The 26,758-nt window shown below is 42.4% G+C and overlaps 1 protein-coding gene across 1 annotated transcript; it reads right to left on the minus strand.

Annotated features, from left to right (window-relative positions):
• Positions 1-128: 128 nt before the first annotated feature.
• On the minus strand, positions 129-24,152 carry Cyp51 (cytochrome P450, family 51). Its single transcript, NM_020010.2, has 10 exons — positions 23,589-24,152; positions 22,383-22,481; positions 20,633-20,809; positions 19,600-19,726; positions 18,579-18,753; positions 11,843-11,962; positions 11,300-11,495; positions 7,233-7,328; positions 5,915-6,083; positions 129-2,758 (listed from the first exon to the last, which is right to left on the minus strand). The coding sequence occupies exons 1-10, from the start codon at positions 23,760-23,762 to the stop codon at positions 2,580-2,582; spliced, it is 1,512 nt and encodes a 503-aa protein (NP_064394.2). The 5' UTR covers positions 23,763-24,152; the 3' UTR covers positions 129-2,579.
• Positions 24,153-26,758: the final 2,606 nt, after the last annotated feature.

Genomic DNA, 26,758 nt, shown 5'->3' on the forward strand with positions numbered 1-26,758 from the left:
CCAGAGGGCTCCCTACTAGCACTGCACTGACTAAAATAGCTGTGGTATTGGTTTACATCTGGAAAAGAGTGTTTCACTATTAATGGTCTCTGCACTACATGAAGACAATCACAAAGCTGTGCATTGCTGGGAATTTCTAATTTTATTTCCCAAATTTCAACTAGGCTTTCTAAAAATATCAAAACTATTCTAAAGCAACTAGTTGAGCAGGAAAGTTGTGCATTAAACTCTTTAAAAAACTAATACAGTTGCCAAGTCAAGACAGTTCAGTCGGGAAAAGGCAGATGGACAGGTGCTTGCCAGCCAATCTACCCTACTGCTAGTCTACCCTACTAACACCCTATGGCCCTCAGCCTCTGCTGTGTTGTTCACAATAACTTAATAGCTCGTCTGTGGTCAGTATCTCAATCTGGAATTCTAGTGCTTGAGCCCTTTTAAATCTCAGCACTGAAAATATGTCAAAGTCTAAAACTAGACAGTAAACAGGACAGCCTTACTCAAGTCACAACTCTGCCAGGAATCTACCAATCTGATCAAAGTCTAGAACCCCTCTAGGAATAATAAAGACAAAACATCTACATTGGCAAAGAAAATCTGTTACTTAGAAACAATCATCAAACTTTAATCAAGGTTTTAACCTAACACGTCTATGACTTAAAAGTCTTAACAACCACACAGTAAAAGGAGGGACTTGATCAAAGTCTAGAACCCCTCTAGGAATAATAAACACAAAACATCTACACTGGCAAAGAAAATCTGTTACTTAGAAACAAACAGTCTTCAAACTTTAATCAAGGTTTTAACCTAACACGTCAAATGTAACATCTATGACCTAAAAGTCTAACAACCACTCAGTAAGAGACAAGCACACTTTTGAGAGGTGAGCAACTTTTGTAACTTGTTATGAAAATACCTGATTTCTCATGGGGCATTGATAACAAGAGTGACTTACCTAAATAACCAAAGATAATACTAAAAGGAACCTATTTCAGGCAAATAGGATGTAAGCTTCCATATGCCCAGATTTCATGAACTGTACTTACTGAAGCACAAGTTCAAATTCATGAATACAAACCAGTAAAACTTTCTCAGAGAATTTTAATGTGGAGCCTTTAACAGCAGAGATTTAGGCCTTCACTGGGAGTCTTCAAAAGCCTCTTAAAACTGTAACGGAGTTTCAGTTCCTCTTGCTACAAGGAAACACCATGACCAAAAAGCAAATCCCGAGGGTGAAGGTGGGTTATTTGGCTTACACTTCCATATCACTGTTTATCATCAAGTGAGGACAGGAACTCAAGCAGGTCAGGAACCTGGAGGCAGGAGCTGATGCAGAGGCCATAAATGAGTGCTGCTTACTGTTTTGCTCCTCATGTCACGGTCAGCCTTTCATAGGATCACTAGCGTAGGGATGGAACCACCACAGTGGGCTGGAGCCTCTCCCATTGATCACTTATTAAGAAAATGCCTTACAGCTGGATCTCATGGAGGCATTTCCTCAACTGAGGCTTCCTTTTCTCTCTGATGACCCTAGCTTGTGTCAAGTGCCTAAGACCAGCCAGTACACATACTTTTAGAGAAAAGAGGTTTTATTTTGGGGAGTGTGTTAGTCTTGCTCCGTAGCCTAGGTTGGCCTCAAATTCTCAATCCTGCCGCAGGTCCTGAATAACAGCATTACAGGTGTGCAGCACCACTCCAGCAACAGAGCTATTCTTACTCCTAACACAGATTAAGGGCATGTCACAGAGTTGGGTCCGTGGTTACAATCTGTTAGGTTGTCTCCTGAGCACAGAATACGGGCAATGATACCATCTCCCATTCCCCAGTCTCAAGGCCAGAACTCACTAATCTCAAAATCAGACACTTTTAAAAGCCTGGTAAATTTAAACTTCCCAACAACAACAAAAAACCTTAAGCCAAATTAAAATAAAAAAGTCTTACAAGGATTTGATTTTGGATTTTTCACAAAACTGTGACCATTTGGGACCAGTAACATACATAAGCACTCTTTAGATTTTATTACTTTTAGGAATTAAGGTTATCAAGGCAAGGTTCAAGATCGCTGCCATCTTCCAGGAGCGGTGCTCCAGTTAACATTTCAAAGGACACACCACACCATCTAAGTAGCGTTTACTTCCACCTCAAGCTTCGCAGTAAACTTAACCTTTATCCTTTCATATCTTTACGCACAGAAGTGGCCCAACTACACGACCCCATTACCTTTGTAGCATTTGACAAGGCTTTGAAACTTCAAACACCAGTTCCAAATCTCCCTGTGGCAATGTGTGGAGTTAATTACCTGGATGCTGCATTCTATATCTTCTTAATTCCAAGACACACCCCCCCAAATGATTTCTAACATAAACTTGGCTTCCCTGAAATCCTATCAAAACTACTATAAACTGTTTCAAATGCCATTCGGTCTGACAAAAATCACCGAGTTAATAAAACATTAAAATCATAAACTGGCTCTCAGAACCACACTCTTCAACCCAGTACAGCACGAGAGCTTCTCAGAGGCTTCATTCTTTGCCAGCTGCGGCTTGCGGTCCTCTCTCCACACTGGCTTCTTGTTCCTCTTCTCATTTTGATCGTCGTTTGTAACGGATTACTGGGTTTTCTGGGGTGTGGATCATTGTTGTATAATTCACAGTGGGAAAATATCCATTGATGAGGTCAAATTCATATAAACGAAGCATAGTCGACCAAATTGTCTTAATTTGAACATAGGCAAAATTTTCTCCAACACAACGATGACGCCCTGTTTTAAAATAAATTTTCATCAGAATAAGTTTTAAAATCTTCATTCCTTCTTTCAGCCTGGAACAGTACTCATCTTAAATGAAGGAAATCTGTAACAGTATAAAAGGTGACGCCTGCACATAAGGTGAGAATCTAAATTATTTAAAAGTCCAGGTATGTCCAGTGTTAGAGGATAACATGGGTGACTAGGATGCTATTTTTAGAAGGTTCAAATCATGACACGGGATTCTAGCTTGGGAAAGTGTGAGATATAGGTCCAAAGGTCTCTTATATCACTGTGAACCTGTCAGTCAAAATTCCAGAGGCCCATTAATCATTAATGGAAGGGAATTTAATAAACCCAAAATAATGTTTGTACTGAAATCAAAATCTACAAACACAGAAGCTGACGGATCCTCAAATGCACAGGGATGCAAGGCCAGAGCAACCTTCAGCATGGATTCTGAAGAATTTAGATTGGTTTCAAACCTGACTATGTGACTAAAGATGCAGGAACCAGTGGGCAAGGATCAACAAAGAAACCAGAGAGACAACACTGAGCCCAGAAATAATCTGATGGCGATCTGGGTAGCAAAAAACCAAATAATCCGATGGTTTACCAGGTTCTCAACAAAGGTACTTAGAGCAAGAAAGTGCTGAGATAGCTAGACACTCAAAGGTGATGGTAGGGAGATTCTGAGAACCACAAAGTTCATCTCTCTCACACACCATCCTCGAGAATTCCAAAGAAGCACAGCTAAAGTCACTGATGCTTAGTAAAGGTCAGGAAACTACATGACATGAGGCTGGGCAAGGAACATTGGGCTGACCCAGTGTGGTGGTGCATGCCTTTAATGCCAGCACTCAGGAAGCACAGGCAGGCTAATCTCCGTAAATTAGAAGCCAGCCTGGTCTGCATGTTGAGCTCCAAGCCATCTAAAGTTACACAGTGAGATCCTGTCTCAAAACAAAAACAAAGATGAAGGAAGGAATGAAGGAGAGAGAGAAAAAAAAAAAGAAAAGAAACAGAAAAAGACCAGCTACACCACTCCTGGGCATATACCCAGAAGATGCTTCAACATGTAACAAGGACACATGCTCCACTATGTTCATAGCTTCCTTATTTATAATAGCCAGAAGCTGCAAAGAACCCAGATGTCCCTCAACAGAGGAATGGATACAGAAAATGGGGTACATTTACACAATGGAGTACTACTCAGCTATTTAAAATGATGAATTCATGAAGTTCTGAGGCAAATGGATGGAACTAGAATATATCATCCTGAGTGAGGTAACCCAGTCACAAAAGAACACTCATGGTATACACTCCCTGATAAGTGGATATTAGCCTAGAAGTTCAGAATACCCAAGATAGAATTCACAGACCACATGAAATGTGGATGCTTCAGTCCTTCTTAGAATGGGGAACAAAATACCCATGGAGGAGGTACAGAGACAAAGTCTGGAGCAGAAACTGAAGGAAAGGTCATCCAGAGACTGCCCCACCTGGGGATTCATCCCATATACAATCACCAAACCCAGACACTACTGTGGATGCCAACAAGTGCTTGCTGACAGGAGCCTGATATAGCTGTCTCCTGAGAGGCTCTGCCAGTGCCTGACAAATACAGAAGTGGATGCTCACAGTCATCCATTGGACTGAGCACAGGGTCCCCAATGGATGAGCTAGAGAAAGGACCCAAGGAGCTGAAAGGGTTTGCAGCCCCATAGGAGGAACAATAATATGAACCAACCAGTACCCCCAGAGCTCCCAGGGAGTAAATCATCAACCAAAGAGTACACAAGGAGGTACTCAAGGCTTCAGCCGATGGCCTTGTGGGACATCAGTGAGAGGCGAGGCCCTTGGTTTTGTGAAGGCTGGATTCCGCAGTGTAGAGGAATGCCTGGACAGGGAAGCGGGAATGGGTGGCTTAGTGAGGAGCGGGATGGAGGATGGGATAGGGGAATTTTCGGAGGGGAAATGAGGAAAGGGAATAAAATTTGAAATATAAATAAAGAAGATATCTAGTAAAAAATGGGAAAAAAAAGAAAAAAGACGGGCATTTTGTTGTAAATAATTTTTGATAAAGAAAAAAAAATCAAACATGGCTTATCACTATGCTTTTATAGCTCATTAAGCATTTATCTGTGGGAGCCATTTACATTGGTCCATATACAAGGGAAGTCTGGCTGAAAGGAAAACATTAGAGTTAATAGTCATGAACTAAAAGTGCCCTAGCTGAATCAAAAGAATTGATATAGTCTGATGACTTAGAAAGTCATGTAAAGTAAGAATTATTTATACATAGAATATATTATACATAGATAAGTAACAAGGAAAGAGAGCACTGACTGAGGGGAGATGCAGCCAGGAACTTCCACAAGTAGGGAAAAGTCTTCAAAGCCTTCAGAAGGAGCATGGCCCTGCCTACTGCTTGGTTTCAGACAGGCAGCCTCTCGAAACTGCAAGAGACAGGCAGGCTTGTTTTCAGGCACCCGAGCTATAGGAACTCTAAAGGACTAACGAGAGATGGAGATGAAGAAAAGCCAAGACTGATCAAGACCATCTTTGGCAGGATGTTAAAAGGATATAATACTCAAAGCTGTCCAGAAAGGGAAAGAGCTGCTGTGTAAGACACAGGAACGGACCAGTACCAGAAAGCCAGCGGAGGCAGTCACCAGTTTAGCTGCGACTCCTCCCTGGTTGTGACAGGATCTCAACTGTTGAGCTAATGGCCCTTTTAGTTATTAATCTACAATCTTTTGTATGTTCTAAGTGTATTTAATTAAACAATGGTCTGAAGTTCAAGGCCTTAGTATGTTTAGAAGTAATAAAAGGATGTAGGTCTGTGGGCAATGGAGCATTATACAAAAATTTACCCTGAGACTTACAAACTATTCCATTTCTCAAAGATTGCATTCCCCAAAAAAAGTGCAAGTATGTTCCTTAGAGGACAAAGATTTTCTCTTTCTTCTCTCTTTCCTTTCTCTCTCTCTCTCTCTCTCTCTCTCTCTCTCTCTCTCTCTCTCTCTCTCTCTCTCTCTCCCTCCCTCCCTCCCTCTCTCCCTCCCCACCCCCTCTCTCTGGGAACTGAATTCCAGGGCAGTTAATGAAGGAGAGATACATTACAGAGGCAAACAACACTTCAACTTAAAATGCAGTCAACCATCTCACCAGCTCCAAATGGCACATAGGCAAACTTCTCTCCTGATGCTGGGTTATCCTGTAAGTAGCGGTCAGGATTAAAGTCCAAGCGCTCTGCCCAGGAGTCTTTCAGTCTTTGATTGACAGTAGGAGAGACACACACCTGATGTCCTGGAGGAATGGTGTACCCTGCCACCGTCTGCGAAGTAAGAAAGAACACATTCTATTAGAGAATGCTTCACTACCAAACAATAAGGCATCAATCAGTGTCACTGTGAGCTATACATACATTTAAAAACTGTCTAGATGGTAAACCGACTAAAAAGTCTTCACTTAGTGATTTACAAGTGGGCCAACAGTGCAACTAGAACTAAAGCCTGCTAAAGGCAGAGTAGAATTAAATCTTTTATAATTTGATTTATAATATAATTCATGTAAATTTTACTAACTACCACCTTGTGTTTAAAGCCAAGAAATATACCTCTAATTTTTTTTTTAAACAAAGATGAAAAGATTCTAAAGCCAATTTGTACATACAAGCCCAGGGCAGGTTGTAACATTCTCCTCTCACACTATGGAGGAGACTTCAAGCTAACAAGCTGTGGGCAGGCACTTTCCCATGGAGCTTGGAGATGATGCTCTTAAGTCAATGCGGGAGAAGAGGAGCCTTGCGTGTTTCTTTTCTTTTACTTAATTCACTTTACATCCTGCTCACTGCCTATCTCCTGATCACCCGTTCCCACCATCCTCCCCCATCCTCCCTCCCCTTCTCCTCTGTGCGGGTGGGGACCCCTGGGTAGCCCCCAACCGTAGCACTTCAAGTCTCTGTAAGGCCAGACGAGGCAGCCCAGCAATAGCTCTTAGGATGGCCCACACTCCAGTTGTTCAGGACCCACATGAAGACCAAGCTGCACCTCTGCTACACATGTGCAGGGAGGCCCAGGTCCTCTGTGAGCCCCAAGGGTCCAGGTTAGTTGACCCTGTTTAATGACTGACTCTGTTAGGCTTGCAGACAGGAGTCTATCATGGCTGTCCTCTGAGAGGCTCCACCTAGGAGATGATGCAGACACCCACAGCCAAACAGTGGATGGATCTTGGGGACTTGTACAAGAATAGGAGGAAGGATTTCAGGCATTGAAGGGGATAGGTACCTCTAACTTTTAAACACTGCAATTGTTAAATGAAAATGAAAAACATAATTAGCATTAGATTTTCATGTTTAATATTCTATAATTATATAATAACTGTCATATATTTACAGCGGTGATGGCTTTTACTTTAATAACTTAAAGCATTCTTTCTGAAACTGGGCTCCAGAAGCAGAAATAAATCTCTGCAAGAGACTCACCTGAGGGGTCTTGGCCATTCTCATCATGGTCATTATTGGAGGCCTCAGTCTTAGTGTTTCTTTTATGCATCTATCAAGTAAATTCAGATCCTTCAACTAAAACCAAGAAAAAAGGTCACGGTTATTTCTCGTTTTGCCCTCAACAAATATTCACCAGACCTCAACAGCAGGAGGGAATAGTCTCTCATTTCCTACTTCATGTGAGAGAAAAGGGCAGCAGGACCTGGTTCATGGTGCTGGGAAGGCCATGTTTTATCACTGTCATTGACAACAAAGGAAAAGAATGGGCCAAGACAACAGGAAGAGGGTCAATGGTATAGTTAAGGACCAATACAATTCATCCTTTCAAAACTTGACACCATGAAAAACCTGTGTCAATTTTTTCAAAACTGATAAATTAGACGAAGGCTTACAGTAATGTACCAAGAGTCCACTCAAGAAGAAATGCTGCATCTTGGTGAGAAAAGCAAGCTTTAGGATGTAACTCACACCACTGCAGATCAACGAGAGCTGGGAAAGCAAAGGCACGGCAACTCCAGCAGCCTGACTACTGCTGAGAGGCCAGAGTAGATGTACCAAGAACAGCCTGGTATAGTGCACCTCCCTCCCACACGTGGGAGAGGCCAGAGCAGATATACCAACAACGGCCTGGTATAGTGCACCTCCCTCCCACACGTGGGAGGCTGAGGCAGCCTGGGCTACACTGAGACTTTGTATTAAAACAACAACAACCATAACAAAAAGAAAGAGAAATATCTATATTATCTCTTATAGAGAATTTTCTATAAGAGGCAGATCACCATGAGTTCAAAGCCCTACAGGTCTACACAGTGAGTTCTAGGCCAGCCAGAGTAACACACTGAGAAGGTGTCTTTAAACAAGATCAAACAAGCAATTTAAGATGTCTCTAATCATTTGGTGGCCACCGAAATAACTAGAGGTCAGTGACTACGAATGGATATGGACTTCATATAACCCTGTTTATGAAAGTCACTGAGCATACAAAGTCACACACACACTTACAAACACCTGCAGCCACAATAAATCCCAAGGGCAAGAGATCTCATTTCCAGAGCTGCCGCTGATGTTCAATGTAGCAAGTTCAACAAAAATATTAGAAAATTTACAAAAAAGAAAAATGAGAACTATAGCTCATACACAGCACAAAAGGAAGCTCAACGGAACTCAACGGAACTCAATGGAACTCAATGGAACTCAACGGAACGGCCCCTGAATGAAAGGAAGCTCAAGGGAACTGTCCCTGAATGGGACTTTTTTTTTTTTTAAAGCTAAAGCAATTAGCTCCTTACAGGGCATTTCAATTCAGTAACAAAAAGAGAGAACAGAAGTCGCCAACAGCACAGCAGTCACAGGCACTTGAAAGCATGTGGGACATGTCCATTCTTCCTGCTGGCCACCTTTCTGTCGACCCTCCCTCTCCTAGAAGCACAGCAGCTATCCAGTGCCCTCGGGGGCCAGCCATGCAGCTCCCGGGTTTGTGGAACTGGCATCATGGAGCCCCCAGAAGGGAATGGGTAACAATGACTACACCCTCCAATAAGGACACACACTGAACTTTGGACTTACTAGGTCAATTTAAACAGACTAGTACAAAGACCTTCAAAGACTAAAATGAAAATGAATTAAAGAATTCAAAGAATTAACATATGAAACAATATGACAATATCTCACCAGATGGAGAATATAGATTATTAAAAGGATTAGAATCCTGGAGCTGGAAGATATAAATAAAATTCTCACTAGAGAAGCAATAGCAGGTTTAAACTGGCATGAGAATCAATGTAAAAAGAATACTAAGGGCTGGCAAGATGGCTCAGCAGGAAACAGCATTTGCTGCCAATTGATGCTGCCATTTGATGACCTGAGTTCAACCCCCCGAACCCACATGGCAGAAAGCAGCACCTCCTCTGTGTTGTCTAACTGCTACCTGTGTACCATGGCACATAGGTACACACACCACACACAATAAATAGGAAAGTTCCTTAACAAAAAATGGTGTAAACCTTTTCACAGAAAAGTAACAATCAATCAATCAATCAATCAATAAATAAAGTGTTGGAAGAAATGAAAAGAGCAAAGGTTAAGAAAAGCTCTGCCCTGATGCCGTGGTCAGGGTGTATGTCTGGCAATACTTCCAAGCTAATTTGCACAGAGCGCAGTCAGTAGCGTTGCAGCAGCAAAACTTGACAAGCTGACCCTAAAATTTTTATGAAAATTGAAGGAACCAGAAATATTTAAAACAGTCTTGAAAAGATTAGAGCCACACTCTAACACTCAAAAGTTATAAAAGGGAACACAGCTAACACGTAAGCTAAACAGCAGCTTGATGGAATGGAATTCAGAGTCAAGACATAAAGCCGTAAATTTATGGCCAATAGATTTTTGACAAACCGTTTCCCACAAACATGTTTGTGGGAAAACAATAGTCTTTCCAACAGTACTGGGATAAATGGATATCTACATGCAAGACAGGTACAATGGTCTATCACCTTGTATTATATTCAAAATTAATTAAAAACAAATCAAACACCCCAAAGGAGGAAACTAAGAAGAGAGGCTAAGTCTTCCCACCTTTTGAAGATACACATGAATGCTCAGGACAGTAAAAGGCAGTCTATATTATAAAGGGACAGGATCGGAACAGACACTCTACTGAAAAAACATCATGAAACACTCAGCCACCAGGGAAACACCACACCCGTCCAAAAGATGCCCTCGAATGCATTACAGCCAAAAGAGATAACAAGCACACATATACCCCAGAACCATGCCAATACCATGGATGAGGGTAGGATGGAGCTAATGTTTAGCAGTTCAATACATCAAATGCGAAGCTGCTGTATGAGACAGCAATCCCACTCCTTAGGCACGTATTCCATAAAATTGAAAAACAAATGTCACAAAATTGGGACAAATATTTAAAATGGTATTTTTATGAGATCATAAAGTTAATTCAAATGTCTAAAAAACTAAGAAGAATGAATGGGTAACATGCAGTATGTCCATGCTGTAGAATATTATTGGTGACAGATGGAAATACTGACCCATGCTCTAACATGGATTGAACTTTACCCTACTGTTATAATTTGGATATCATTAATATGTTCCCTAGCCACTGGCACTCAGGAAGCCAATACAGGTAGCATGTGAGTTTGAGACCAGCCTGGTCTATATACTAACTTCTACAGTAGCCAAGAGCTTTTTTTTTACACAGTAAAACCGCCTCAAAAGGAAAAAAAAAAGGTGTTTCCCGAAGTTTCATACAGTGATGGCAAGAAGTAGTGGGACACTTTTAAGAGACTAATAATGGGTGGTCATTAAGGGCTGGCCCTCTGAAGGTACTAAGGTCATTGGTGAGGAAGGAGGTCTGACTTAATTCTTGAGACAGTTGGCATATTACCACTCAAAGTCGCCTAGATAATAGTATAGATACATGTCCTTTATTATATATATATATATATATATATATATATATATATATATATATATATGTAAATATGTATGATCATGTTTAGCAAACAAAATTGAGTAACACCCCCCCCCCCCGCCACACACACACACACACACATGTGTGTTATCCCAGGGGTATAAGGTATCTGAATATAACACACCATTTTAATAAAGTATCAAAGCAAAGGATAAGACCAGGGTATGCTTCAGAAGTAGCTGCCTGGTTAGACAACTCTAGCAAGCTGTGTGGAGCATACATCAGTCTCATGTCTATACTACCATTACTACCACTTGAGGACACAGAACTCAGAATTCCATATTATAGCGGCTCCTCCACTTCACAAAACACAACACTTAGAAGATACTCTCCATGTACAGAAGCCAGACCTACAAGTCAAGCTCCGAAGCAACAAGGGCCTCGAGCTGTGAGAACCACTGTTCTGTACTCAGTACAGAACCACCCGACCAACTGTAGAGAAGCAGGAGCCATCAGCTCTTTCTTTTATCTAAGCTTGTAGAAATTCTAAAAACAAACTTGAAGACAGAATGAGAAGACAGAATGAGCAGAAGCCTCCAGCTGTGCCCGAGAAACAAACCTGGTCGTAAGTTAAAGGAGGCAGATCCTCGCCACACACTGCTTTCTGTTCTAAGTAGCATTTTTCTTGAAGTGGTTTATCTTTGGCCAGAAAGAAGCCCATCCAGGCACTGGTGGTGGAGGATGTGTGCTGTCCAGCCAGCAGCAGTCCGATGAGCATCCCTGATATCTCCTCATCTGTTAGAGGACGCCCGTCCCTGGAGATGAACCACACACTTAACATCTGGGCAGACACAGTTAATAGAAACACAGTTTCTAGACATAATTGCCACTTTTCTTAACCAACACCATTCGGTACCGGCTCTCCTCCTAAGAAAGAGACCAACCAGGAGAAAGCATGACTGATTACAAAAGACTGCCTTCCAGGTGACTTGCAAATATCCCCCACAGCAGAGCATCAGGGCCCAGTGCTTTATGCTGCAACAATTTACAAGTTCCAATTTATTGTTGCACTGCCTTTAAATTTTAACTGGAAATATCAGTAATCTACATTTTAACATAGGGTTTCTTGCTTTAGCTTAGCACGGGGTCTGACAGTTCTTACTTGTATGTAGAATCTAGTAAAGTTTGAAGAATGTCCTCAGCTGGTTCTTTTGACAGCCTGCGCTTCTGGATGGCCTTATAGAAAATATTCTTGATCTCTCGATGGGCTCTATCCCTGCGCCTATAATTCAAAACCAGGGAATTTTCAATAGAGTAATATTTTATAGGTTCAAAACCAACACCAAACATAAAACAACAATTCACCTCAATGAGTGAAGTGACAAAAACTCAGAACTAGGAAAGAAAGAAGTCATGAACTCAGACAATTCATAGTGTCCTGTCATATGTGGCTCACACTGTTAATGAACACGCCTCCATTGCTGGTGGGATTGCAAGCTGGTACAACCACTCTGGAAATCAGTTTGCAGGTCCTCAGAAAATTGGACATAGTACTACCGGAAAACCCGGGTATATCACTCCTGGGCATATATCCAAAAGATGCTCCAACATATAACAAGGACACATTCTCCACTATGTTCATAGCAGCCTTATTTATAATAGCCAGAAGTGGAAAGTGGAAAGAACCCAGATGTCCTTCAACAGAATGGATATAGAAAATGTGGTACATTTATACAATGGAGTAATACTCAGCTATTAAAAATAATGAATTTATGAAATTCTTAGGTAAATGGATGGAACTAGAAGATATCACCCTGAGTGAGGTAACCCAGTCACAAAAGAACACTCATGGTATGTAGTCACGGATAAGTAGATATTAGCTCAAAAGTTTGGAATACCCAAGATACAATTCATAGACCACATGAAGCTCAAGAAGAAGGAAGACCAAAGTGTGGATACTTCAGTCCTTCTTAGAAGAGGGAACAAAATACACATGGGAGGAGATAACAGAGACAAAGTGTAGAGCAGAGACTGAAGGAAAGGCCATCCAGAGACTGCCTCACTTGAGAATCCATCCCATATACAGTTACCAAATCCAGACACTATTGTGGATGCCAACAAGAGCTTGCTGACAGGAGCCTGATATAGCTGTCTTGTGAGAGGCTTTATAAGTGCCTGACAAATACAGAGGTGGATTCTGGCAGCCAATCATTGAACTGATCATGGAGTCCCCAATGGATGAGCTAGAGAAAGGACTGAAGGAGCTGAAGGGGTTTTCAGCCCCATAGGAAGAACAACAATACCAACCAAGCAGAACACCCCCCCCCCCCGCCACCCTGAGCTCCCAGGCACCAAACCACAAACCAAAGAGTACAAATGGAGGGACATATGTAACAGAGGATAGCCTTGTCGGACATCAATGAGAGGAGAGGCCCTTGGTCCTTTGAAGTCTAGATGCCCCTGTGTAGGGGAACTCTAGGACAGGGAAGTACAAGTGGGTGGGTGAGTTGGGGAACACCCTCATAGAAGCAGGGCAGGGAACGGGATAGGGGGTTTTTGGAGGGGGAACCAGGAAAGGGGATAACACTTGAAATGTAAATAAAGAAAATCTAATAAAAATAAAATCTAAAGAAATGTTAACAAGAAAGGTCACATCACAGTATAGGTACTAAAAAATAAAAAAAGCCTTGGAAGACTTTCAAATGAATGCTTTGATAACCCCGTATCTCTAATTACAGATTAGAGACTTCTTGGAATACCAAGATTATATTAGACAAGCAAAATACTACAATAGACCACTGTTGCCTGACTTTAGGCTACGTTGTGGGGTCTTTTCTCTTTGATACTTCTCCTCCCCTCTCCCTTGACTCTTTCAACCTCTTAATACTAGGGAAGAGAGAAAAAAAGATAGAGGGGAAAGGGGGCAATGAAAATAGACTACATCCTGCTGAATAGGGGCAAATTTGATCTTTGCTGTCTGCATATCTAATATCTTCTTTCTGTCTCTTTGGCACAAATATTTGACAAAGTGCAACCAACAGCATCCAACAGCAATCAAGAGCATCCAAACACCAACCAGCCCATTCTACTGGAGCTCTAACATTTATATATCCTCTGAGAAGTCCCCAGAATTCCAAGCATCACACATTCGCAGAAACTATCTGAAGCTGTCAAAACCATGCCCCTTCTAGAGCATGAGGCAAGTCAGTCAGCTGCTGTGAAGCAGCCCCAGATCCCACAGCAGGGATTAAAAGGAAAACTTAAAATTTTTCTGTGTTTTTAAAGAAACCAAACTTCTCACTGAGACCATGAACTAACTTATCACTCAAACCTACTTGAAATGAGCTCCAGCCTGACCAGGGTCACAAGTCCCTTCCAGTCAGTGCCAGCACCAGGTCACCTTGGGCGCAGAGTTGGTGGACACTGCCAAGGTCCCTAGAGGACTCTCCACGCGATCTTAGGACCTCTGAGAGTGGAACACAACTTCTGTTCCAATCCAATCATGAGAGACCTGAGACAGCATTAATTAGGGAAGCAGAAAACTTGGCCTGACCAGGGTCACAAGTACCTTCTGGTTGGCGCCAGCACCAGGTCACTTTGGGTGCGGAGTTGGAGGACACCCCTAAGGTCCCTAGAGGATTCTCAACTCGATCTTAGGACCTCTGGTGAGTGGAACGCAACTTCTGCCAGAAGGCAGGTCCTAATGCCAGATATCTGGGCACCTTCCCTACAAGAGGAGGGCTTGCCTGTACATAGTGCTCTGACCACTGAAACTCAGGAGAGAGCTAGTCTCCCAGGTCTGCTGATAAAGGCTAACAGAATCACGAGAAGAACAAACACTAACCAGAGACAACTATAACAACTAACTCCAGAGAATGCCAGATGGCGAAAGGCAAATGTAAGAATCTTACTAGCAGAAACGAAGACCACTTGCCATCATCATAACGCAGCACTCCCACCTTGCCCAGTCCTGGGCACCTCAACACACTGAAAAGCTAGAACCGGATTTAAAAGCATATCTCATGATGATGATAGAGGACATCAAGAAGGACTTTAATAACTCACTTAAAGAAATACAGGAGAACACTGCTAAAGAGTTACAAGTCCTTAAAGAAAAACAGGAAAACACATCCAAACAGGTGATGGAAATGAACAAAACCATACTAGACCTAAAAAGGGAAGTAGACACAATAAAGAAAACCCAAAGTGAGGCAACGCTGGAGATAGAAACCCTAGGAAAGAAATCTGGAACCATAGATGCGAACATCAGCAACAGAATACAAGAGATGGAAGAATCTCAGGTGCAGAAGATTCCATAGAGAACATCTACACAACAATCAAAGAAAATGGAAAATGCAAAAAGATCCTAACTCAAAACATCCAGGAAATACAGGACACAATGAGAAGACCAAACCTACGGATAATAGGAGTAGATGAGAATGAAGATTTTCAACTTAAAGGGCCGGCAAATATCTTCAACAAAATGATAAAAGAAAACTTCCCAAACCTAAAGAAAAGATGCCCATGAACATACAAGAAGCCTACAGAACTCCAAGTAGAATGGACCAGAAAAGAAATTCCAGGTACTAAAGTTAAATCAGGATCAGGTTAATGATTTAAACAGTCCTATATCTCCTAAAGAAATAGAAGCAGTCATTAATAGTCTCCCAACCAAAAAAAGCCCAGGACCAAATGGGTTTAGTGCAAAGTTCTACCAGACATTCAAAGAAGATCTAATTCCAGTTATTCATCAACTGTTCCACAAAATAGAAGCAGAAGGTACTCTATCCAACTCATTCTATGAAGCCACAATTACTCTGATACCTAAACCACAGAAAGACCCAACAAAGATAGAGAACTTCAGACCAATTTCCCTTATGAATATAGATGCAAAAATCCTCAATACAATTCTCGCTAACCGAATCCAAGAACACATTAAAGCAATCATCCATCCTGACCGAGTAGGTTTTATTCCAGGGATGCAGGGATGGTTTAATATACGGAAATCTATCAACGTAATCCATTATATAAACAAACTCAAAGACAAAAACCACATGATCATCTTGTTAGATGCAGAAAAAGCATTTGACAAAATCCAACAGCCATTCATGATAAAAGTCTTGGAAATATCAGGAATTTAAGGCCCATACCTAAACATGATAAAAGCAATCTACAACAAACCAGTAGCCAACATCAAAGTAAATGGTGAGAAGCTGGAAGTAATCCCACTAAAATCAGGGACTAGACAAGGCTGCCCACTTTCTCCCTACCTATTCAACATTGTACTTGAAGTCCTAGCCAGAGCAATTCGACAACAAAAGGAGACCAAGGGAATACAAATTGGAAAGGAAGAAGTCAAAATATCACTTTTTGCAGATGATATGACAGTATATATAAGTGACCCTAAAAATTCCATCAGAGAACTCTTAAACCTGATAAACAGGTTCAATGAAGTAGCTGGATATAAAATTAACTCAAACAAGTCAATGACCTTTCTCTACACAAAGGATAAAATGGCTGAGAAAGAAATTAGGGAAACAACACCCTTCTCAATAGTCACAAATAATATAAAATACCTTGGTGTGACTCTAACTAAGGTAGTGAAAGATCTGTATGATAAGAACTTCAAGTCTTTGAAGAAAGAAATTAAAGAAGATCTCAGAAGATGGAAAGATCTCCCATGATCATGGATTGGCAGGATCAATATAGTAAAAATGGCTATCTTGCCAAAAGCAATCTATAGATTTAATGCAAGCCCCATCAAAATTCCAACTCAATTCTTTAATGAATTAGAAAGGGCATTCTGCAAATTCATTTGGAATAACAAAAAACCTAGGATAGCAAAATCTCTTCTCAAGGATAAAAGAATTTCTGGTGGAATCACCATGCCTGAGCTAAAGCTGTACTACAGAGCAATTGTGATAAAAACTGCATGGTACTGGTATAGCGACAGACAAGTAGACCAATGAAATAGAATTGAAGACCCAGAAATGCAACCACACACCTATGGTCACTTGATCTTTGACAAGGGAGCTAAAACCATCCAGTGGGAAAAAAGACAACATTTTCAACAAATGATGCTGGCACAACTGGCAGTTATCATGTAGAAGAATTCGAATTGATCCATTCCTATCTCCTTGTACTAAGGTCAAATCTAAGTGGATCACATAAAACCAGACACTGAAACTTATAGAGTAGAAAGTGGGGGAAAACCTCGAAGATATGGGCACAGGGGAAAAACTCCTGAATAGAACAGCAATGGCTTGTGCTGTTAAGAGCAAGAACTGACAAATGGGACCTCATAAAATTGCAAAGCTTCTGTAAGGCAAAAGACACCGTCAATAAGACAAAAAGGCCACCAACAGATTGGGAAAGGATCTTTACCTATCCTAAATCAGATAGGGGAATAATATCCAATATATATAAAGAACCTCAAGAAGGTGGACTCCAGAAAATCAAATAACCCCATTAAAAAATGGGGCTCAGAGCTAAACAAAGAATTCTCACCTGAGGAATATGGAATGGCTGAGAAGCACCTGAAAAAATGTTCAGCATCCTTAATCATCAGGGAAATGCAAATCAAAACAACCCTGAGATTCCATTTCACATCAGTAAGAATGGCTAAGATCAAAAGTTCAGGTGACAGCAGATGCTGGCGAGGATGTGGAGAAAGAGGAACACTCCTCCATTGTTGGTCGGATTGCAAGCTTGTACAACCACTCTGGAAATCAGTCTGGCGGTTCCTCAGAAAATTGGACATAGTACTACCGGAGGATCCTACAATACCTCTCCTGGGCATATATCCAGAAGATGTTCCAACTAGTAAGAAAGACACATGCTCCACTATGTTCATAGCAGCCTTATTTATAATAGCCAGAAGCTGGAAAGAATCCAGGTGTCCCGCAACAGAGGAATGGATACAGAAAATGTGATACATTTAGACAATGGAGCACTACTCAGATATTAAAAGGGATGAATTTATGAAATTCCTAGGCAAATGGTTGGACCTGGAGGGCATCATCCTGAGTGAGGTGACCCAATCACAAAAGAACTCACATGATATGTACTCACTGATAAGTGGATATTAGCCCAGAAACTTAGAATACCCAAGATACAAGACACAATTTGCGAAACACATGAAACTCAAGAAGAACGAAGACAAAAGTGTGGACACTTTGCCCCTTCTTAGAATTGTGAACAAAATACCCATCGAACGAGTTACAGAGACAAAGTTTGGAGCTGAGACAAAAGGATGGACCGTCTTTGAGACTGCCATACCCGGGGATCCATCCCATAATCAGCCTCCAAACGCTGACACCATTGCATACATTAGCAAGACTTTGCTGAAAGGACCCAGATATAGCTGTCTCTTGTGAGGCTACGCCGAGGCCTAGCAAACACAGAAGTGGATGCTCAGAGTCAGCTATTAGATGAATCACAGGGTCCCCAATGGAGGAGCTAGAGAAAGTACCCAAGGAGCTAAAGGGATCTGCAACCCTATAGGTGGAACACCAATATGAACTAATCAGTACCCAGGAGCTTGTGTCTTTAGCTGCATATGAATCATAAGATGGCCTAGTCGGCTGTCATTGGTAAGAGAGGCCCATTGGTCTTGCAAACTTTAGATGCTTCAGTACAGGAGAAAGCCATGGCCAAGAAGTGGGAGAGGGTGGGTAGGGGAGTGGGGGGGGGGGGGGAGGGTGTGGGGGACTTTTGGGATAGCATTGGAAATGTAAATGAGGAAAATACCTAATAAAAAATAAAGAAAAAAAGGAATGAGCTCAGTAAATAAAGAAAACCAGGCCTGAATTCTCATAAAATGGAAGCTCCTGATGTGCCCAAATTAGGAAGCACACAGACAGTCCAGTGACTGCAACGTGGTCCTTATCCATACATACCTGAAACTTGGCAGAGGCAGCCAAGCTGGCAATAGCCAGGCAGCGTGGGTAAAACCTCCATCCAGGTCTGCGTACAGCTGAGCCACCTTCTCGTTGAGTTGACTTCTAATTTCCTTTCCATGTAAACAATGGCTAGCTGTCAAAATTATGAGCTCAGACAGTGCTTCAAACACATCTAAGAGGAGGAAAAGATCAGTCTCAACACTCTCTCCAAAAAGCTTTTAATTGTTTTTTTTTTCTGGAACATAAGGAAATTGTGATGAAAGGAGTGGGAATATATATAGCAGGTCCCAAAAACCAGAGGCATAAACTCATCAGTCTGTGTGTACTATAACCACCATTGCACACCAGCACTGGAGACAGCAGCGGGTAGGCCCACTGGATGGTGCTCTCTGGCTCTACTGTCACATCGGGCTTCCCACCTGGAAAGCACCCTGGTCCTCTTGGCGCTTCACAGTTTTGCTTTAGACTCGTGGCTTGATGTGGGTTGTGCTTCGTAGCACAGGCTGTCCTTGAACCTGTAATCCTTCTGCCTCCAATTCCCAAGTGCTAGAATTCCAGGCATGTGCCTCAGTTATTTGTCAATCTAGGTAAGATCATGCCTGTAAGCCCAGGATGCAGGAAGTTCCCTAACTACTCGGCAAGCCCTTCACAAGTAAGTTAATTACTAGGTGTGCTAATGCATGCATCAGCTTCTTTTGAGACTAGTAAACACATTAGTTACATCAGCTGTGGGTGTTTGTCTACACCTTCTACAGGGGCTGATGGCCAGCCTGGGAAGGTGGCAACCTGCTGCCTGAGATCGTACTGGCCTAGAAGCAGATACTGCTGCTGGTACAGACATGCCAATTGCTCTCTGAAGACAATACTTAGAAGTGCTCTGTAAAGGCAGGGTTGGCCATTACCACTGCACAGTAGTCAGCACCCCCTTCTCATTAGAGACGTGGCCCTTCCGCACCTACTGTATTTTGTTCTGTACATAGACAGAAAGAATGAGACAAATGTAACGCATTTTACTTACTTCTTTCTCCGCTTTCTCCCCAACTTTGAAAGTATTCCTTTGCTTCTTTTTCAATGATAGGAACATACTGCTTAAAGTGGGCTATGTTAAGGCCACTTTTTATGATTTTCTTCTGTTCCAAGAAAATCTTCAAAACAAACAAACAAAAAATACTGAGTGTTTATAACACTAAAGGACACTTTTATTTCATTCTGAAGTATATCATGTTATCCTTACTGCATAACAGAGGAAACAATTTTCTTAAATTTAAAAATAAAAACAGTAACAGGATTTTTATGAACTAAGCATATATGGCATCCAGGCCATGTATTTGAAAGAACACATTTAAGAAGGGCTCTCCCCCTGGAGGAGGGAACCCCACCTACTGCCTCCTAATACTCCACCACTCAGGGACCCACCTTCCTCTCCTGCTATCTCCCAACCCTCCAAAGCAATCCAGTCAACACACTTCCCAAAGTCCACTCTACTCCACTGTTATCTTATCCTCCTCCTTTTCTTCTCATTCTAGAGCTAAATGCCATCATCACTGACACCATCTTCTAGAAGTCTAGAACAGCATGAATAAAAACTTGTCTGCTAACTAACTGCCCTCTGAGACATAACATTTTAAGTCGATTAAAACATGTTTAAGATAATAGAGATGAGTCTAAACAAAACTTTTTGATAGCTATTGCCTTTGAATGTAAAGGGAGACATTCACCTCCCCAACCTCTCCCGACCCCAGAAACACTGATATTGACCCTTAACACAGTGTGGGCTATGTCTATTATGGCCCTTACCGGAGTTCACCAGGCACTTGAGTCTGCTGCCTCATCTATATTCTATTCATAACACGTGAATGAATAAGATATGAACAAGCCTTGCCAACCAATATAAAACAAACCCATGGTTTCTTTCCAAGTGTCACAAATTGTCAGATTTCTTAAGCTAGGGAATAAATTAATTCTTCATTACACATGTATAACATTACACAACTAGTTGGAACTACTGTAGTTTAGATTTGACTTTTGTCCAGGACAGAAGAGCCACCTACTGCATTTGGCACATCATATGCAACTCCCTTCCCAAACACAGGTGTTGTCAGCCGACCGTAGACTTCTTCTGCATTCAGGTCTTCGTTTTTACTATTGAAGAGCAGCGCAGCTGCATCACTCCCCAGAAGGTAAGTGAAGGTCTTGCCCACCATGGTAAAGCTAAACACAGGTCCATACTAAAGAGAAAAAGATCCAAAGTTCTGTTACAAAGACATTTCTTACATCACAGAATAATACTTTGCTGAAAAGTTCCAAATATGCATAAACTTTGAAGCAAATGCTTTCATCTGGTCATATCCCACCTCCTGTCTTCATCACAAAGTCAGTATAAATATGATTTCTTCTTTTTCACTACTTATCCTGAAAATATTTTCTACCATGCAAAACATCAGAGCTCATTAAATGTCACTGTTAGCTTTAGTCCGTTGCTCTCAGCATTAGATATATACCTTTTTAAGTATGGTTTTGTTCTATACTGGCTATATTGAATTCTTTAATCAACATCTATAAGAATATAAATATTTTTTCCCTCTTGTTAAAAATTAATTTAACGGGGCTGGTGGGATGGCCAGGTAGGTAAAAATCTCTTGCCATCAAGTCTGGTGACCTGAATTTGATCAGCAGAATCCACGAACCAAATAACATCAAAGAATCACTACCATTAAGTATTTGCACAAGTATATCAGAAGGAGTGTGGTATAACAACTGGTGTATGGCTCTTTTCTTGCAGAGGATCTGAGTTTGGTTCCCAGAACCCATACTGGTCAGCTCACATCTGATTATAGCTTTATCTCTAGGGGATACAGTGCCCTCTTCTGGCCTTGGCAAGCAACTGCATTTAGGTGCACATACTAATAGAGACACAAAGACTTTTATACAATTTTAAAACTGTATCTTTTTTTTTCCTTCAGTGTCAAGAATAGACTTAGGATGCAGGAGGTGCACAGAAGACCCAACACCCTGTAGCTGTGGAGCTGATGATAGTCCGTGGCTGCTAAAGGATGGGGAGTCAGTTTCTTAAGGATGTGACCCTAAGTAGGTTGACCATGCTCTAATGGAGGCCCTACTCCATTCATATGTAGAGGACACTAACTGGACTCAGTGTGTTGTTTTGTAGAAAACGGTATAAAGTTGAGAGGGAGACATGGGAGAACAAGGAGGAACTGGAAGAGGGAAGTGGGATGTGACTACGATTGAAATACATTGTATACATTTATAAAACTCTCAAAGAATATTTTAAACGATATTAAAACAAAAGAGAGTTCAGTTAAATAATATTGGGAAGTGAAATAATTAACAAGAACCCCAGAGCCAGTCTTTGGAACAAACGGCTGATCTGATGCCAAAGGACTGTTTTCACAGGGAAGAAGCAAAGACTTGAGTACCCACACCGTCCAAGTGGAGGCTGAGATCCCACAGGATGGACAGAACCAGGGGTACAAGACACAACATTCCAAAGATATATCAGTAAGAAACTAGCTGTCAACTCTGACTATAATCCACGAAAATAAAATGTAAGACTATTTTTAAAAACGTAATTGTTAGAACTACAGGTTTCCTCACATCTCAGAGACTATATCCCAGGACAGACACTCTGGGAAGCTAAGAGCCAACAAGGCCTTTTCCTTTTATGTTTTCAATACTGCCAATAAGCAGGGAGGGCACAATCTTTTTACAAATGTCTTTCTATTTAAAGAAAAGCACTTCTCTACACTAGAGTCTCTGCCTCTGTCTGTTCCGAAGACTTACCTTCTCATATGCATTTTCCAGAAACTCAATTGGACTTTTCCCAAATGCTATTGCATGGCCAAGGAATGGAATTGGAGAGTAAATATGTGGTGGACTTTTCTGCAAAAAGAAAATGAAAATTTTAGTTTTCATTTTATTAATAGGAAAGTTTCATATGATAGCCTGCTTAAGAATAATGTTTAAAAAAACCACACACACACACACAGTATAGTTAGACAAGGTTTAGCCTCAAAAGAACTCAAAACAGAAATGACTACACAGGAAGGCACTGCACACTCAAGGGGTGAAGGCTGGAAGATATGCCAAGGTGAGCCTTGGCTACATAACAAGTTCTACAGCCACCCTGGGATATAATAAATATCTCAGAAATGATGATGATGATAGTGAGCTTTTGAAATGTATCTAATGAAAGTAAGAAATAGTAACTGCCTATCGATCCCTTGGGTTCAGAGATTAGTTTTAAAGCAACTTGGTTGGAACTTAACGCTGGGTTAAGTTTTTACATCCCATTGTCAGTTTCGAAGGGATGGTTTTCAAAGCTACCAAATGTTGATTACAAGGGTATTCATGAACTATATTTGGAAGGCTTGAAATTAGTGGTTTGGTGTAGCGCTAAACTAGAGAAACAGTATTTTAACAGCATCACAGGAAAGCGCTTCCCACACTCTCAAGTCACTTATGAACTGTCTGCAATTTCCCTGACACTGCTATTAATCATCGTTATGCCCAATAGCCCACAGTATACTAAACACACAGGGCAGTATCAAGAGTGATGGCCACCGGGGATGCAGCTACCCTTAACTTGCCATCAAGGCCCTCACAAAGAGCCCAAACACCTCTGACAACCAACAGTAAAGTCAGTACAGTGCTCTGCACTTAAGAGTCATGGATGGCCAAGGCAATCAGACCAGCCAAATCCATCCAGCAAGGCCTCCAGTCTGCACATCCATCACTGACTACAAACGCTGCAAAGTAGGATCCTAGCCAGAAGTTCAAAGCCGCTATCACAGCAGAAACGGCGACGGCCAGCACAGCCCCCGAGTTCAGGTTCCAGCAAGGAGACCAGAAAGACCACCACAACAGCAAAGATCAGGCACGGGCGTCTGCAGCCGCCACCCCAGCCTCCCGCGCGCCCGCCACCGCTAGCGCCCCCCGAGCCCGCCCGCTTAGCCGGGGCACAGACTGAGGACCCCGAGGTGCACGTACCGCTCCAGCGGGCAGCTGGACCATGTGGCCCACGGCGAGACGGAACAGGTAGACGAGGCTGAGAGTGAAGGCGCAGGCGATGAGCAGCGTGGAAAGCAAGTTGCCTCCTGTCACCTGCTCCATCGCCTGTCCGAGCACCCAGCCGCCTGACTGCAGCAAGCCCAGAAGTACCATCCCGACCGTCGCTTCGATCCGCCCGGTAGGCTGGGGGCCGAGGTCGCACACCGCTTCTCGGAAAAGATGGAGCAGGAGAAGCCGGCAGATAGAAGTCGGGAGGCGGCCCCGGCCTGATGGCTTAGTCTGGCCCGGGCCCTTCACACGCCCACAGACAGCTCGCGCGCCACCAGGACGTCACAGACGGGGCGGGGCTTCTGGTGGCCACGCCTCCGTCTAGGTGCGGGGATTCTTGCGCCACCGAGGGGACCTGAGGAAGCAGGCTCTACCGTGGCACTTGGACTCGGTGAAGAAAGTGATGGCTGCACAAATGATCGCGCCCCGAGAACCGCAGACCACGAGGTCCCGCGTGCTTAACGAGCACGGCCCCGGCAGCGGGCACGGACGAGCCTGGCGGAGGGATCTCAGGACCAGATTGGTGGCGGACAGCGGCAGAGGCGAAGGCGCTCTGTGATTGCACCACGCGCTGCTGAGGTGATCTCGGCCTATGTGGCGTCAGCAGAGCTGGCGGCCCGGGCACCGCCCCCTCCGTGGGGCGCCCGCCTCTGCGGCTATTCGCGGAGATGTCACCTCTGGGCTTTGTGAGACCAGCCCTTCGTGAGCCCTGCACCACGAATCTTGGAAAAAAAAAAAAAACACTCCTGCAGATGCAACCTGGAGGGTGAGACCATCGGATCACCCGTACAATCTGCTTGACAGGTTGTTCGTGTAGGGCCACATTGCTAGCAAGTGATAGTTGTTTGGTGTGCTGCTGTACCAAGACAAGTCTTTTAAAATAAATACAGGCCATAAAGTAAACTGAGGCAGATGTCCCCAAACTCCTGTTCTGATAGCTGGATCTGAAGCAGGAGTTACCCTGATCTCACTACAAATAAAGCACCTCTGATGACATGTTTCCAAATTAACCCTCCTTCCAGATCTTTGGCAGGTACATTTATTTATTTAACCAGGGTTAAGAGCTAGATTTTTTGCTAAGTTTGGAGATGATTGTGCAGTGATTGGCAAAACTGCAAGCACCTCCAGGAATGAGTAAGATGGTCCAGCCACCGTCTAGATAATTCCACCTAGAGAGCTCACATTTTATCGTAGTCAGTCAGTGAAGCCCACTCATTACCTCTTCCCTAGGGTGACTGCCACCTGCCTATGTAGGAAGTGCCTAGTAGGAAGTCTATATAGGATGGACACTGCTGTATACCAATATCCTCCTGCCTCAGATCAGTCACAAAATCTTGTAACACTCCATTTTTATTGTCACTGCTGTAGGTAAGAGCCTCTTTATTTCTGGCAGTAGTATCTACAACAGGAATTTTGCTCACTCATTTCTAAGCCTGTCTTGTGTGCTACGTCTTGACTTACTGGAGTGACTTCAGGCCATTGTTGAACTTGAAAATTGCTAGGGGAAAGACCAGTTCCACAATTATCCAATTAAAGAAAGCTTTATTTAATACTGGCCAGGAAGATGGACACTGGCCAGGTCCATACCCATGATTCCCAAAGAATGGCCTCAAGCTACATTAGACAGGTGCCTGTAGAGGCCAAGCCCACAAAGCTATGGTGCTTCCAGCCTTAGTCCACTGGGGACAAGCATCCTTCCAGTCAATGCATCTCCTGCCTGTGTATCATCAAGCACCTCCTGTGCAGCTGGTGCAACCAACCTTGTCTACGGAAGTGAAAGTACATGAACAACAGACTCCAGAATACCAGGATGTTATCTGTCAGTGGGCAAGTGGGCCTTAACATTGCACACTAGGAATCTCAAATATGGAAATCCTAAAAGATCAAAACCCTTAAATAAAGATCAAAGGTACAGTGTTATTAAAAAAAAATGATGCTGTTGATCTGTTTTTGAGTTACAGTTCTGGCAGGCCTGGACCTCTATGTATACTAGGCTGACCTCATTCTCACAGAGGTCCACAAGCCTCTGTAGCTGGATTGATAGGTGGGATCCAAGATATATGCCATCACAGCCAGCCCAAATTCTAAAACTTAACAGTTAAGGAAGATTAATTTGAGTATCATGTATAAGTATGGCAATATTTCATATACCATCTTATACAATAAAATAGTAATTACATTTTTTCAATCACAAACTTTCAGGCATAATTATGACAGTTGCTCTAAACAATGATTAGTCAAAAAGTGAACTATAGTTTATAATACCAAACACTGGGAGGCAAAGGCATGTGGATGTCAGCGAGTTTGAGGCCACCCTGGTCTACATAGTGAGTTCAAGGACAGCCAAGTCTACATAGTAATGATCTATGTCAAATACCCTGTCAAAATGAATCTATGAATGTATATCACCACGATTGGTAATTATCTGTAGCTGGCTTTATAACTACAACCTGAAATACCATGACAACCCAAGTTAATGAGACTAAACAAAATTGTTATGAGTTACAGATTACCATGTGGTCCAAAGAGCCAAGATCCCAAAGAGTATTTTTGTATGTACTGACAAAGTTTCAGTACACAATGTTTACAAACAAAAGTTACTTGTAATGCATTTTTGTAGACTCAATGTTAGAAAATAAAAATGTGTAAAACAAGTCTTTATACAAGTCTAAAAGTCTTGACACACTGGATATAATGTAAAGAAATCATGGCAAGTTGTCAGAAATAATGGTAATCATCAAAAAAAGTTTAAAAACTTGCTGGCTGTAATATTTCATAACTATCACCTTGTTGGGGCTGGCCTGTAGCTCTCATGTCTGGGTTCGAGCCTGGGAGGCAACCTGGAGCTGGAAGAAAAGAGGGAACCTAGGCGGGTAGAGAAATAATGGAACCAAGACATGCTAGTCTGTTCAAGGTTCAAATGTTTAATGGCGGACACACTTTATAAAGGAGAGGGGAGGCCCATTCCCGCCAATTCATCCTTGGAGCCCAGCTGCAGATGACCACGTGAAGGGTAGGATGTAGTCTCCGGAATAGCTTGGCCGATTCCCAGCAGGTAGCAGCAGGGACAGTGGCTGAACAATAGAGTGATCTAGGGAGGC

This window comes from Mus musculus, chromosome 5 (assembly GCF_000001635.26).
Source record: "Mus musculus strain C57BL/6J chromosome 5, GRCm38.p6 C57BL/6J".
NCBI classification, from domain to species: domain Eukaryota; kingdom Metazoa; phylum Chordata; class Mammalia; order Rodentia; family Muridae; genus Mus; species Mus musculus.